Source organism: Larus michahellis, chromosome 10 (assembly GCF_964199755.1).
Source record: "Larus michahellis chromosome 10, bLarMic1.1, whole genome shotgun sequence".
NCBI lineage: Eukaryota > Metazoa > Chordata > Aves > Charadriiformes > Laridae > Larus > Larus michahellis.
Window position 1 is genome coordinate 638,162 of NC_133905.1, and position 15,245 is coordinate 653,406.

Genomic DNA, 15,245 nt, shown 5'->3' on the forward strand with positions numbered 1-15,245 from the left:
TTCCTCCTGAGCCCTCAGCAAAACCTACATGTCTTGAATCACCACTGGAAGCACGTGAGGCTTGTTCAATGCTTACGCTACCGTAACAACTAACAGTGGTTAGTAGCAATGGCATACATCAAGAAAGTCTTCCACAAACCCAGAGCTGGATATTCTGCCATTTGGCAAGAAGGAGCACCGTTATTGCCATTTCGGCACTATGCAGCGCATAATGTTGACTTGGGAATGATGGGATGCTCTTACCGTTTGCCGGGCTGGTAGTGGAGTGTGTGCTTGGAGGGCTGGTGCTTATTTTTAGATAGTTGTGCGCTCACCTGGTAACTGGTGGGACAGCTGATCTTGCTTGTGTGGAGGAGTAGGTATGAAAACCTCCTCTCTACCTCTTGTAAGAGATTCTGGATTCCAATTTTGAACAAAAGCATTGCAATTCAGTTGGAATCCTACTTTATGCATCAGTATCATATGTTAGAACGTACGTTTTGTTGCTAGTAATTGCTAGTTTTGAATACTGTTAATACATTTTGTAAACTTTTGCAAATGTATCTCTTCAGGTGTAAGATAGGTCAGAAAAATACAATCTCACACAGCTTTGCTTTCGTTAGTATGAAGTCTTATTGCAATATGAAATCTACACTGTGTTGCAGTATTTAATTGGGAAATAGAAGTACATTTCTGAGCTGCTTTCATGAAGGTGTTAATGCTAATAATTTATTTACTTTACTGCAAAACTAAGTTATCATAATAAAACCCTCATAATAATAGAACCCTTATAATAATAAACCCCTATGCCATCAGCATGTTAATTATGAACTTAGAGTTTTAAGTGCGTCTTTTACAAGGGAAAGGATACTTTTTTAATCTGCTCTGGGGTCCTTCACATTGATTCAAAATTTTTACTAAATTACGTATACAGGCATTTGGTTCGTGTTGAACAGGGAATATAGAGAGCACTGATAAGACTATGAAGAAAATTACTTACTAGCACATTCGAATTCCAGTGATTATTCTCTGAAAAAAAATCATATATTGTATATACATAAGTGCATACAGACACACATACGCTACACATTTCTAAAGATATTTTGGCAACCTGAATGCTTTCCTATATATGTTATTGTCATCATATTTGTATTTGTCATTCAGGTGTTTCCTTCTGTGTTTGTAATCGTGATCACATCATCATTACGTGTCCGTTTGTTATGGCACACTCTCGTACCCTTTGGCACAATCTGGACAAGAGAAGCATTTGACCAACACCATACACTAATATCCACTGTTTTTCACCACGTTTATTTTTTCTTAAACACAGAGCTACAGTTTGCTACCAATGCACAATGCAATCTGTTTCACACTGTTCACAGTTTTGACGTTAAAGCTTTTTTCAGTTAGGATGTTTATTTTGAACTTTTGTTGCAATATGAAGAGCGTAATAAGGACTTACTGTTTAGGAAATGTGCTTAATTGTTCATAAGCAGCAATAAATACTTGACCAAAATTGGTAGCAGGTTGCAAACATTTTAATCAGTGAGTCAGAAACTTAGGTTGATCGTTGGTTAATCTTTTTTGAGGGTTGGGATTGTTTGGGGAAGAAAGCTGCTGTGTTGAACTTTGATTAAGAAAAAAGCAAAATCACATTACTGCCTATTGGAAGTATTTAAGAATTGGCTTAAAATTACATAGTTATGAAGTGCTCTGCTGAACTAGACCTTCAGCGTAGCTGGCATGTGGCTGACAGAAAAGGTAGAATAATTCAGCCAGTCTCTGTCCTCATTTACCTCATTGCAGTGCATCTGGTGGCCAAGCACTGAAAGTAGAAGCTGTTTGTTTATTCTGCCTGTTCCCGTTACCAGACTTCTAGCAGTGATCCCAGAAGCACATCTGTCATCGTGAGAACCACATAGTCCCACGGGGACAAAAAAAAGCATGATAATGACCAGGCGGTCCCGAAATGTTTGGGACACAAGTAGTGTTGGAATGATTGGTGGAAGGAGGAGGTTGTAGGTAGATTGCCTGACCGCAGGACGCATTTTTATTTGCGCTCTTGTCAGCAACCGTCATCCAAAGAGACAATCTCTGCTCAACCTGCCCCTCAGTCTGATCTAGTACTGGCCCTACATATACATCAGGTGCCACCTACTTACACGTGGACATGTCAAGTAGTATTACTGAAGTTGCAAATAAGGTGATGTATTCGGGTAGTGTATGTTTTTTCCCTTAGCGGTAGGAAGCAGACGTTCTCTGTTACTGTCTGTTCTTGTTACTGAAGTTTGTGTTATCTTAATCTTCGTTTCCCAGATCTTAGTGTTACTTCATGCTGGATGGACACGTGTAAACCTTATGTAACTTTGTCTCTTAGATAAGCATTTCCTTTATAAATAAGCATGAATAATATTTTCTCTGTGGTATATCACTACATTAGCTTAATTATAATTAGTATTACTAGTATAAGCCAAGCTGCTGTATTATCACAGGGAAATGCCAGAGAGGGTAAAAAAATTAGATACCCTCACTTTAAAATGTCAGTGCCCAAAACACTTGGCCAGTGATGGGCAGATGTTGAATATTTTCAGCTCCAGTAGAAAAAAAAATCCTCTGGTATCAGGAGTTCATTTTTATTGTTTGTTTCTAGCATCTCTCTCCACCTTGGTATTTTTGTGCAATTTACTTTTTGTGAACAGGGTGTTTTCCTTTTTTATTCCTGGCCTGCGCTTTCCAGTGCCCATAATATATAATCTCTTGCATATGACATCCTCATGCGTCCCAGCAGCAGCAGATCAGCCATCAGAAACTGGCAATTAGGGCGGCTTAGCCCAAAGAAGCTGAGAATGATTTATAAGAGGAGCATGCGTTACACAGTCCTGAGCACACACAAATGTACATACACAAATCGGACAAAAAAAAAAAGTGAGGGATTTTGCACTCATAATTCCCCTTCACATAATTTTGGTAATCTGATCTCTGGCTGCATTTTCAAAAGTGAGAATTAAGAATCATTAAGATAGTTATACGTAGAAAAAGGGGTTTTTTTACTGACTTTTCTTTCTGCGAGGGTTTTTTTCATAACCAAATCATAGTGTATACTCATTATTTTTTCTTTTGGAAAGCAATTAAATAAAAATCTGTAGGAATAAAATACCCTTTTTCTGTTCTTATCTATCCCATTACATACTGCTATCCTAATACTGTTCCTAGCTTATTTGGGGCCAAATCCTTCTCCTATAAAAGCTGTCAGGCAAAACGCCCAAATGCAAAATCCTGAATTTTACTTAATTTTTTTTAGGGCCGATTTATGATGATACTGTAATTTAATCAGTTCTGTATCTGTCATACTTCATTTAATGTTTGATGATACAAAATACTGAATGCTAATTAAGTAATTTACTGATTAAGACAGTATCAAGCTCAGCACGAGTCAGTCACCAAAGATTAAGGAAATATTAGGCAGTATAATGAAACCCTTTTTCTTTAAAAGTTTCAGATTAAAAGAACTTTTCTGTTCTGAAAAGTGAATAGCAACATGGGTCTGCGTACGCTAGTACAGGTTTGTCATTGATGTAGACAGAGAGCTTTGCAAGACTGTTGCCATGTTTTGTGATATTTTGGCATTTACGATGTTTGTGACTATTAATTTCTTCTTAATCTCTATTTTGATGATTTTATTTCAAAGTGTTGAAATATGCAGGGAATTTCTAATGCAGCAGCTGTCTTTCATTGGCAACATATTTTTTGTATATTTTATGTAAGTGCTTACAAAGCTTAGACGTTACAGCTGATCTTACAAACGCTCTGCTTACTGAAGTCTAATGAGGAGATCTGGGTTTTGACTAATATTAATGCATCAATTTAGTAATAATCCCTTAAACAGTTTTAAAACTCTGTTTCAGAAGATACCGATACGCTGTCAGGGCAGTAACGTATGCATATGTAGATTGCGCAGAGCTGAGCAAACAATTATTTTTACCTTATTTTCCCATTGTGATACCTTTATATTATATATGTTTTGCAAAAAAGTAATAGACAAAACAATTAGTATTTTAATAAATATCGCTAATGATCTGAATTTAATGAAGTGCCACCTGGTCTTGGTTTTTTTACCAGATTACGTTTGTGTAATATACTGCCAGTATTTTCAGCAGAATCAGCTCCTCACTTTTCCCTTCCTTTCCCCCAAGTTTTATCTGAGATAACAGCAATACTTGAGCTTTTACTCAGTGAAGCCTGGCATTGCGAGTGTCTCTGCTGCATCCACAATGTGTTGGAAGTGGCACTGAGGAGGCATCGTGGTTATTGCCACTGTATGTGACAGTAACTGTTGAAAGGTGCCCCTTGGATCTAACATCCAGAATCCCGTTTGTTCTGGTGCTGTCAATATTTTTAAAGAGGCTTCTGTTCAATTTCGGAAGAAGCTGCTGTGAATCCATGAGTGCACAAGCAGGCGTAGCCAGTTGGTCCTTTAAGCTTTGCTAGCTGCTTTGCCAAATGTCTGACCGTTTAGGATATTGTGACAGTTTCTCCAAAGACGGACATACCGGGGTGTTATAAAGAGAGAACGAGTTTCTTCTTCACAGGACATAGAGTTTGGCTCTGTGAACAAGACGTTGGTGTGTGCCTCCTTTCCTCCCTGTAGCTCCTGAGGGTTGTACAGATCTGTTCCAAAAGGGTCAGTCAGATCCTGAAGCCTTTTCTCCATGCCTGATCCTGTTACATCAGCTCAGGTATACAAGTACTTTGAGGATGGTGAGAGTACAAGTATTGCCTTCTCACTTGCACCTCTGTGGGAGGATCAGCCTTCGCATCGTTGTGCTAAAAATTTTTGTCTATCGCTTTGGCAGAGTGAAAAATCTGTCCTTGCTAAGCACTGCAGAAGCCGATGTCCATTGCTGAGTTAACTCAAGGGAATTATTTTGCTTTAAGGGAGCTCCTGATGTGATATAAAACACAATTACTTGAATATGGTTAGATTCCAGTGATGGAGTAATGAATCTTCAAAAAGAGCACAGCAGAAAAGGGGGCTTGAAAGGCTAGGTTGACCCCAGAGCTTTGTTCTTGAGTTTTACTTGGGCTTACTGATAGAATTTGATACGGCCTGCAGAAGTCAATGGCTAATTTTGTTTGGCTTACGTAGGAGCAGATATTTTGTTTTGTATTTACTTTCCATTGAGCCTTTTTATACAAGCAGATTTTAGTATGAGTCAGACAACTGTGTTTTAGCGTGAGTCAGCCAACATGAAATGCTAAAAGGAAGGTTTTAATAAAGATATTAATGTTCTGTTCAGGAAGTATATTGGGCTTAAAGATGTTAATTTACATTTAGAAATGAAAAATGTCCTTCCTTCTGTTTATGGTTAAGCTGATTTTTTTTTGGATGTTTTATTTGATTTTAATATTTAATGTTCTTAATTTCTTAAAGCCAAAGCCAACTGAAACAGTCACAACTGATGAGTCTGGGGTAAGATTAGTAAACCGACCCCAGTGGTTTTACCTCTACTTGAGTTTATTTTTTACCATGTCTATTTTCCACCGATTTTTTTCTGTATTTTTCATAACTGTCTTACTACAAAGGTGTTATGCAGTGGTTTGCATTCATTGTCAATGTACTATTGAAGTCTACTACAAATAAACCCAATATGATCCTTATTAACAAACCAGACAACTTGGAAATGCATGCGATGTGTGAAGCATTTCTACAGGTCCTGTGTTTTTAGCATGTAATTTTTTCCTTTCATATCATGCTTATCAAGGTGAAAAGGCCCTCAAGACACATTTTCAAATCTTACCTCTTCCACCTTTGCATTTGATGTTGTTTTTCTGGAAGTGTTGCATGTTTGAGTTTGTATTTGGTTTGACTTCTCCATGATGCTCTTCAGAACTCTGAAGACAGCGCTAGAATCTCCATCACTTTTTTCCGCCTCTTCCGGGTGATGAGGTTGGTGAAGCTGCTTAGCAGAGGAGAAGGAATCAGAACTTTACTGTGGACATTTATTAAGTCATTTCAGGTTAGCAAAATTTATTTAAATTTGCTTTAGAATTACAACACCAATTTACATAATTATACACCAAATTTTATGGAGCAGTACCCTGTAGAGTGCAAAAAACATTTCTTTTGAAATTTGTGCTATCAGTAATGACATATTTAAATATATTTGCATACTAATTGCAAAACAAGCTTCATCAGTTACTTCAGTGAGTCCAAGGGTCATTATCAGATGACTACAAGAGAGGAATTTAATGTAATTTTTTATATAAAACTGATTTCATAAGTGTAGCAAATAGGTATTTGAATGCTTGCTGCCGAAAACTCTGATGAATGTGAAGTTAATGGAACTCTATAACAGTATAGAAAGGAAGTATGTTTGTGTTGTCAGAATTGGTAATGAAAATAAAATTAAAAACTGCTAACGATGATTCTTGCCCCTGGATTGCTGGCAGAAATAATTTAAAATATAATGAAGCTTGTGTTCATTGTATGTGGCAGATTATTAAGAGTGACAGGTCATAACATTTCAAGCACTTGCATAGGAAGAAAAGCCTTGGAAAAGCCTGTGTTTTACAGAGAAATTATTTTTGTAAATAGAAGTTGAAATTATGGTGTGAAATGATTAAGAGACAATGCACCTGTCCCGTTTCTAGGCTCTGCCTTATGTTGCCCTCCTGATAGCCATGCTGTTCTTCATCTATGCTGTCATTGGAATGCAGGTAATTATAGAATTATTTTTTTTTAGCATTAAACAAACGTACAGTGTTGGCTACTCTGCGATTTATTTACTAAGGTGCTTATTGAAACAGTCCTTTGATAGTGTTGCTATATATTGGGCAGAGCTTTCAGAGTAAGATAAAAATCTTTTTTAGCTATGGTTTTGGTAGTCAGAAAATCCAAAAAGATGCAAGAGAAGAGCTTGGTGTGAGCTTATAGTGTCTTGATTTGCTGACGGGAGCCACTCTCCTTACATATACTGTGAAGTTTATTCTTATGCATGAATGTATGAAAGAATGCTTGCCTTTTTTTTCCACTATAGATTTGTTTTGGGAATCAGGCATTGAAACTCCAGCTTTTTTTTTTTTTTAAGTCTTTCCCATATGAAAAGAATAGAACTAGGAAAAGAATCTAGCTAAAGATTTAGGCAAAAAGATTTGAGGGGACTGCACAGGCTGCAGGAAAGCAGCAGATAAAGGCACTGAGCATGGAGCTGTTGAGTTGCACCGTAGTCGCTGTGCCACACGTGAGACCTAGTGCTTGCTTAAGGAGGTGCCTGAGGAGCGTGGCTGGGTGCCCATCAACACTTTGGCAGAAGTTCTTGAATTTGGGCTGCAGTTCTCTTTTTTTTCTTTTTTCTTTTTTTTTTTCCCCCTGTCATAAGGTCTTAGGATAGCTCTGCATTCCATAAAACTTTACAGATGTTTTCTTTTGTTCTCAAAGTTGTAACGTCCTTCAAATCAACAGAAAGGGAGGTCCTAATTAAATGGGATGAATAGAAGAAATATGCTGTGGAGAGGGGTTTTGTTTACGGATTCTTTCTCTTCATCCAAAAGCAACTTAGGTCCTTACAGTCCAGCTGCACGTGTAGAGGCCATAATCATGTTAATACCTCTGAGTTAAATAACAGCCTTCACTGTATTGTAAGAGGATATAAATGTATTATATTGGGGAAAAAAATGGTCTGGTGGCCAAGGAATTGCATTTCAGTTTTGAGGAACAGAACTCGTTTCCATCTCTGGCTGAGACACAATGCTGAGTCTCTGCTTTAGTTTCTGTCTTTGCATCTCTCTTTCTCTAGATTTGAGGTTTTCAGGACAGCAATTATTTCTTACTGCAAGCATATACAATATTTAGTGCAGTAGGGCTTTAATGTCCATAAAGGACTCTGGGTGCTAGTTTAAAACAAATAATATTTTCTCGCCTGAAATAAAGGAATATGTATTAGTCCTGTAATGGTTTACTGATGCTAAATTAAGTGATTAAGAATTACCTTATACATATGATATATTCATTGCATTTACATCATTATTGGGAAAAACTAAAGAGTAAAGAAAGTGTATTTGTGAAAGTGTTTTTCATACCTACTGAAGCAAATTTAGACTGCAAGGCAGCTTCTGACAGTACAGGTCACTAGGATGAAAGTCAAAATCCGGTTTTATTGTAGGTATTTGGAAAAGTGGCCATGAGGGACAACAATCAAATAAACAGAAACAACAATTTTCAGACTTTCCCCCAAGCTGTGCTGCTTCTGTTCAGGTGAGTAAACCTTAACTCTTACTTCATGGATCCCATTTCATTGATCTATGGAAAACATCCGTAGCTCTTGCAAACACATTTTGAACAAATCCACAGTACAAGCGAGAAGCAATTTAGCGTAACGCGCACATGCTCCCTGTGGCTGTGTGCTGAGCGTCCATGGGCACAGCAGGGTTCTAATCAGGTGATACACACCTAAACTCATTACAGCTGTGGTGAAACATCTTGTTTGTGGAGTAATTGTCTTCAGGTAGAGTCCAAACCTAGTCTGCCCTGGTATCACGGCGGGGGTGTTGTGAAAGGCGAATAGGACTGTGCGCTTACTGTACTCTGTAGAAGCACAGCCAGCATGAAAAGTTGGAAAAAATGAAAGACTGTTGCAAAGATGAAGAAATAAACTGTTCTTTACACTTGCTGAAGAAGTGACAAGAAGTAGAGGATGTAACTTGCAGAAGGGCGATATCAGATAAGCGGTAGGCAAAACTTTCTGATGGCAAAGGTAACTAAATCTTGATATAGAGGAAATAAGGATAACAAACAGATACTTTGAGCTTTTATGAAAGGTTTTCATACACAACACCGCGTTCGTTCACAGCAGCTCCACTGCAATAAGTACTTAACTAGTAAATCACAGTTTGGGGTTCAAGTTCTTACATGCAAGCCTTTGTGGTGCATTAGTCTACCTTATAAAATGTGTCTGTAAATTCAGATCTAAGCCTGTAATTTCTGAAACGTGCTCTGTATTTTTTTAATTAGCTCCTGCTCTGAAAAATTCACGATCTGTCCTCACATTTGTGCTTGTACAGCTCCAAGCATTTTGTCAGAACTTAAAAAATGAATATGTCTTTAATCCATTTTGATCAAATAATGCGTAATATATCTTTGTGACCTCGTAAAGGTGTGCAACTGGAGAAGCCTGGCAGGAGATCATGCTGGCGTGTCTGCCTGGAAAACGCTGTGATCCAGAATCTGATTATAATCCAGGGGAAGAATACACATGTGGAAGCAATTTTGCCATCATTTATTTTATCAGTTTTTACATGCTTTGTGCGTTTTTGGTGAGTCTAGCTTGTGCTTATAAACAGAGATGAGCTTTGGCATTTTGACTTTCTGCTCAACTAAAACAGTAGCAGATTCAGAGAACAATTGAAAATCTCATCTCTAAAATACTTTTGCAAGGTTATATTTTTCCATACACAGTCCTAAATCCTGTATCTTATACTGATTTTTACAATGTGAGTGGTGAAACACTGGCCCAGGTTGCCCAGAGAGGCGGTAGATGCCCCGTCCCTGGAAACGTTCATGGTCAGGTTGGATGGGGCTCTGAGCGACCTGAGCTGGTTGAAGATGTCCCTGCTCAGTGCAGGGGGGCTGGGACCTTTAAAGGTCCCTTCCAGCCCAAACCATTCTGTGATTCCAAATTCGCATGTGCAGATGTTCCTCTGACTGCACGTGTGCTGGAGTGATTGGTTGCATGTTTGAAAGCCAAGTTAACAGTCTTTTCATCATCTATCGTTTTAGGCATTTCTCAATAGTATTATTAATTATTCATTAATAATAAAGCTGCAGTTCCTTTGGCTTACTAGTGATGCTATTTGTATTATTTAAACTTAGCAGAATTTGGATTCATGTCTCTGCAAGTGTGCTCAAACTGTAGCACAAGAGATGTGAACAATAACCTAATTCATTGCTCTAAAATAATCTTTGGAACACGTTTTTCCTCGCTGCGGGTGTCTGGTCTAAGCTGGTTGGTGTGCTGTATTCACAGTACTCTTCTCCTTGCAAAAGGAGTGGCGGAACAGAATTCTGTGAACAAATGCAAACATACGTGTTCTGCTGTTCTGTATCATCTTCTGTGTTACCAGAACATATGCAGAAGTCTTACTGTCATGACATTGAATCCTGTTAATTAAAAAGCTGTTTCCTGAGATCTGCACTTTTTCAAACACACATATTGGATCCATTCTTTAATTTGATGTAGTGGGATCTGGCAAATCAAGGAGGAGAAACAAAACCACGTTACAGCCTATGTCAATGACTGAGTAAGACAGAATCACGCTTGTGTCATATCGTTACTTGATAGAGTTCAGTGACTCAGTTAAATGCTCAGCAAGTATTTTCTGTGATATTTGATCATATTTGAAAAAAAAAAGTCATTGTTTATAAGATCACTTTGAATTCCTAACCTATTACTTCCTCGTATTATTGAATATTTTTATAAAATTTCAAAATAATTAAGGCAGATTGTTCTTAATTACTTTTTTAGATTATAAACTTATTTGTGGCTGTCATTATGGATAATTTTGATTATTTGACACGTGACTGGTCTATTCTGGGCCCCCATCACTTGGATGAGTTCAAAAGGATTTGGTCAGAATATGACCCTGAAGCAAAGTAAGTTAGATTATTTCTCTGGTAAGATTTATCTGGTAAAACCCATAAAAGCAGAGCATAGTATATTGTTTGGGAATGGATGTATGTTTGGTAACTGATGTGTGTTCGTTCCAGGGGAAGGATAAAGCATCTTGATGTGGTTACATTGCTGAGGCGCATTCAGCCACCGCTAGGTTTTGGCAAATTATGCCCTCACCGAGTGGCCTGCAAGGTAGGTTTTACCCTGTTTTCTTTCTACGTTTCTCTCACAGTTAGTTCGTTCATTCAATTCTGCCCAATATGTGTCGCATACGTACTATAATCCTGTCTGTTCACAAGGTCTCTTTCACCCTCAAGTTTTCCTATTTTTTTGCAGGCTTAACGTAAACCAGCAAAATGAGTGTCATTTATTTCAGCCTGCTCATTTGAGTAGTTACCACCAGTGTAAAATTGTTCCCAGAGCATCAGAGTTAAAGGGGTCAGTCTCCGTAAATCTATCCTTAGTCTGTTATCGTCCCGTACATGAACTACCTCATCCCAGCATTTCTGGGGACCCAGTGTCACATACAAGACTCCTTCAGCTCACTGACATTTCTGATTTCTCTTCAGTCCTAAGGAGAAGAGGGCGATCACGCATTTAAGTGACAATTAAGTTTTGATACAGTACTTTTACAGTTGCATTCATGAGAAGTTTGCTGCGTGTGAAACCTAGAAATGAGATTGAAGGGTGGGGACTGGAAGATGATAAACCAAGCTGGAGTGAATAACTGTGCGATACAGTATGTAGCAGTGAGTGAGAAGACTGAAAAGTAAAGGGAATATAAAATGGCGTGGAATTTGTCAGGCACAATATGTAATTTAGATGAGGATTAATTGCATTTTAATATAAAAGTTGAAAAGCAACACAAAAGAGATGAATAATTATTATGTTCTGTGACGACTTTGGAACTACGGATATTGTGGTTTTAGCAATTTCCGCTGGAATAAGATCAAGCCTTTTAATTGAAGGATCATTACAACAGCACTGTCATTTGATTTCTCGTATATCTGTTTTATAAATAGGTAAGTTGACGTATAAAACACTGGGTTCAAATGGATGCCAAACCTATATCTATATGTTAAGATAAATGATCCGATTGAGTAGTGCTTTTAAACTAGAATAGAAGAAAATCCAAGTCAGGCATTAGGAAAAGATTTTGATAGATGAAATAGTGTTTTTCTGACAGACAGGGTCACAGCAATACTGCTGTAAAAGGTGAACACTGTGCTGCAGAGATGGACTAATCCAAAGAGGAAAACCCCTCCCACTAATTCAGTACAGATAGCATGAGAGTTGCACAGCGTCACTGAAGAGTTACCCGAGAAATGAGACAGCTTACACACGGCAGACCAGGTGCTGTGGTCTTCATGGAGCATGAGGCCGGAGGAACCCATGGGAAACCTGGAATGTGACAGCACCTGGAGGGCATGCTCTTAAATACCTGCATTTGTCTTAATACTTGCACAGTGTGACTTGTAGCCAAGGACTGTGCTTCAGTGTTTGCAAATTAACTCAATAATTCGCTCATGATAACCACTGGACAGCTTTAGCTTTTGTAAAGGCATGCATGTGATTAATACCGGAAGGGAGTGATATGGGGTGGTTATTATACACAGCTAGGATGGAAGGCTTATAAAATTCTTATGCCTCTCTGGATATTATTCTTTGAATAAATCAGCTTTTCAGAAATGAATGTGACAGGAGTTTGTTCTTTTTAAACCAAGACGCATCAAAATTTGTTTTCCTTTTCTCATTTACAGAGGTTAGTAGCCATGAATATGCCACTAAACAGTGATGGAACCGTCATGTTCAATGCTACTTTGTTTGCTTTGGTTAGGACTGCTCTAAAGATAAAAACCGAAGGTAAGGTTCTCAGCTGTAAAGCCTTTACTGCCCTTGTAAGAAGGTACAATGAGGAAAAGTTACAATTAACTTTATTCGTTTTGTCGGAACATGAATAAGGCTGCTTTAGTCTCACTGGATTCGGTTTGTTTTTGGATCATGGGTTTTATTCACTGTTGGTGGGAAAGGTTTGCTAGAAAATGGAAGAAAAGGGGTAGTGAGGCCAAAGCCCAAGAAATCTCAGAAATTATTACATGCTTTTACCTGGTCAGATAAAAACATGTAACAGTGGCATAACAGGAGTTCCACTGCAGAGACGGAATGAGTTCCCCTTTCTGTCCAACCAAGATGCTCCTTCCTCACTACTCTTTAACTTGGTGCCTTGGATCCCACGCTGGTGCAACTGCAACTTTTGCACACTTGAAAGCAACATCCCCAGTTTAGTCGAGGCCGGGTCTGACTGAGTTGAATGGACTTCTGTCATTTGCATCAGAGAGGGAAAAGTTTTAAAAAATAGTGGTACGTTTTAAAGAATTTTGCTTTGTATTTGCATACGTTTTCTTTTCGTTATTTTACCATCTTTTACTACTTTCTGTTCCATGTCTTCTGCTATTCTCAGCAGAATTTGCGTTCCACTGGTGATAACAAACTGATTTGATTAAGCCCCTCGGGCATTGCTGCTGTTTAGGTGCAAGAGATGCAAAACTGCTCAGGAGTCAGCTGCCTGGACTTTCAAGCTTGTACAACTGAGTAATTAGTATGATTAAACAAGTAAATGATCTGCTTTGGACCAAGGAAGAAGTGAGCAAGTCATCACTTTCAGCACAGTTTAGGCAGAAGTTAGTAAGCAGCGACAGAGTAGAGCCAAGATCTGTAAATCACCGCTGACCTCTGCAGTACTCCAGAGACTGATTTGGAAGCCCCAGGAGCTCACTGTCTTGCACCCTTTCTTCTCTTTAATTGTTGGAGTATTATTATCTGCCACTTCATGTAGCTTAGGCTTGCTGCAAAGCAACCATATCACAGTCTTTATTTCTATACAGCTAATTAGTATCCAAAGGATCATTCGTTGCAGCTGGCTGAAACTTAAATGCCATCCTCCATTTTTCTATTTCGTTGCCACAGGTAACCTAGAGCAAGCAAATGAAGAACTTAGAGCAGTTATAAAGAAAATATGGAAGAAAACAAGCATGAAGTTACTTGACCAAGTTGTCCCTCCAGCTGGCGGTCAGTCTGCTAAACTTTGCAATGTGCTATTCTCTGTGCATTTTGGTGTTTCTAGATTGTTAGGAACCAAAGAAATAAAATTACTGAATGTTGCAATTATGATGTCATTAAAGGACAACAAACAATAATAAAAAAATAAACATAGAGAAAATTATATCCTGTTAGACTAGATAATGCATATAGGACTGATAAGTACAACTTCCTTAGATCAAAGAGAGGAAAATGTTATGCTGATTTCGTTGCTTGAAAAAGAATACTTTGTTAGACCTAAATCTAGTCTTGATTTCAAGACATTCAGCAAAAAAACCTAAACTTAGTTTGCTTTCAATGCATTGAGCAAAATAACATGTTTTGTACTAATTAAGCTTGACAATGTACACTGCATTGTAGCTTATATCCTTGCATATGTTGGATACTTCTGGGAGAAAAATAAAAAAAAGCCAGCTTAAAAATATTTTTTTTGCTAAATTAATAAAGTAAGAGGCTAAATTATCTCAGTTACGCTGGGTTAAACCAAAGCAGTTCCATAGTCAACTGGTAATGGAAATGGTTCAGATTTATGCCCGTATGACTGAGATATGTATATGGCCCATGTAAAGAGATGCCTAAATTCTAAGGACGCCAATATGTTTGCGAGAATTACAAGGCACGTAAATTAGTTGTTCCTACATGCTGTAAAATGACATATCAAATATTTGTTATATCTCTCTTTTTAAATATATATATTCAGATATATATATTTAGCCCTTTTCGATATATACATTTTTATGAATATGCTGTAGTGTAGGTTTAGGTGACTGTTTTTTACTTGCTTTTTCAAGTTTTAAAGGTGCAGGATCTGTTGCATTGTCACCCACACCCAGGATATATTTGTCTGAACATCCAACACATAGATCCATTGTAATAATCTGGTATTTCTTGTAGTTTACTGTACTTCTGTAGTGTTACGGCAGCTTTCAAGACTGCTCAGGCTCAGGTTTGGAAGCAGACTCAAGATCCCCGGCCCGGTGGCGGCGGAGGCTGCTCCCTTTCCGAAGGTGATGCGCTCAGTCTCTGGGGCGAGGAGCATGCTGGCTGCGCTGCTCTTCAGCATGACCCGAGGAGCAGCATTAGCTTTGTCGCTGGACGGAGCCACTTGCTATTGGTGTGGTGGCTGCCAGGGAACGGTGGAGATGAAGGCAAAAGTCTAGCAAATTCGACTTTCCAAAGGGAACTGATACTGCACATTTAAAACAACTTTTTGTGTTCTACTCTGTTGGTTTTAGCCTTACACCTAAGTGCTTGCATGGCATAGATGAATTGCTTTGTTATTGTTGTAACTATGTGCTTGAGCTTTTTCTGCAGCCTCTGTTCCTTTCAACTATCAGTCTTTCCGAATATTCTGAAGCAATTCTGTTTTAGGGTGGTGGCATGGAATTAGTGTTGCCTCTTGCCAACTTTATTCCCCTCCATTTTTTAATCGAAATAGAGATGCATGCTTCAGAATAGTGAGCTGTGCCTGCCTAAATCAATCTGACAAAGAATCTCTAA

General features: G+C 38.3%; 1 protein-coding gene across 7 annotated transcripts in view; it reads left to right on the forward strand.

Moving 5' to 3' along the window:
• The window catches only part of CACNA1D (calcium voltage-gated channel subunit alpha1 D), a 201,981-nt gene that overhangs the window by 157,679 nt on the left and 29,057 nt on the right, over positions 1-15,245 (forward strand). For 4 of the 7 annotated variants that reach the window (XM_074603350.1, XM_074603349.1, XM_074603347.1 and 1 more), the window contains 8 exons: positions 5,868-5,996; positions 6,631-6,696; positions 8,142-8,233; positions 9,132-9,291; positions 10,500-10,627; positions 10,742-10,838; positions 12,407-12,509; positions 13,614-13,715. In XM_074603350.1, the coding sequence (XP_074459451.1) occupies positions 5,868-5,996; positions 6,631-6,696; positions 8,142-8,233; positions 9,132-9,291; positions 10,500-10,627; positions 10,742-10,838; positions 12,407-12,509; positions 13,614-13,715 (877 nt within the window). Of the gene's footprint in view, positions 1-5,410; positions 5,450-5,867; positions 5,997-6,630; positions 6,697-8,141; positions 8,234-9,131; positions 9,292-10,499; positions 10,628-10,741; positions 10,839-12,406; positions 12,510-13,613; positions 13,716-15,245 lie in introns of all 7 variants that reach the window. The other 3 variants (XM_074603344.1, XM_074603345.1, XM_074603346.1) reach the window with 1 other exon arrangement.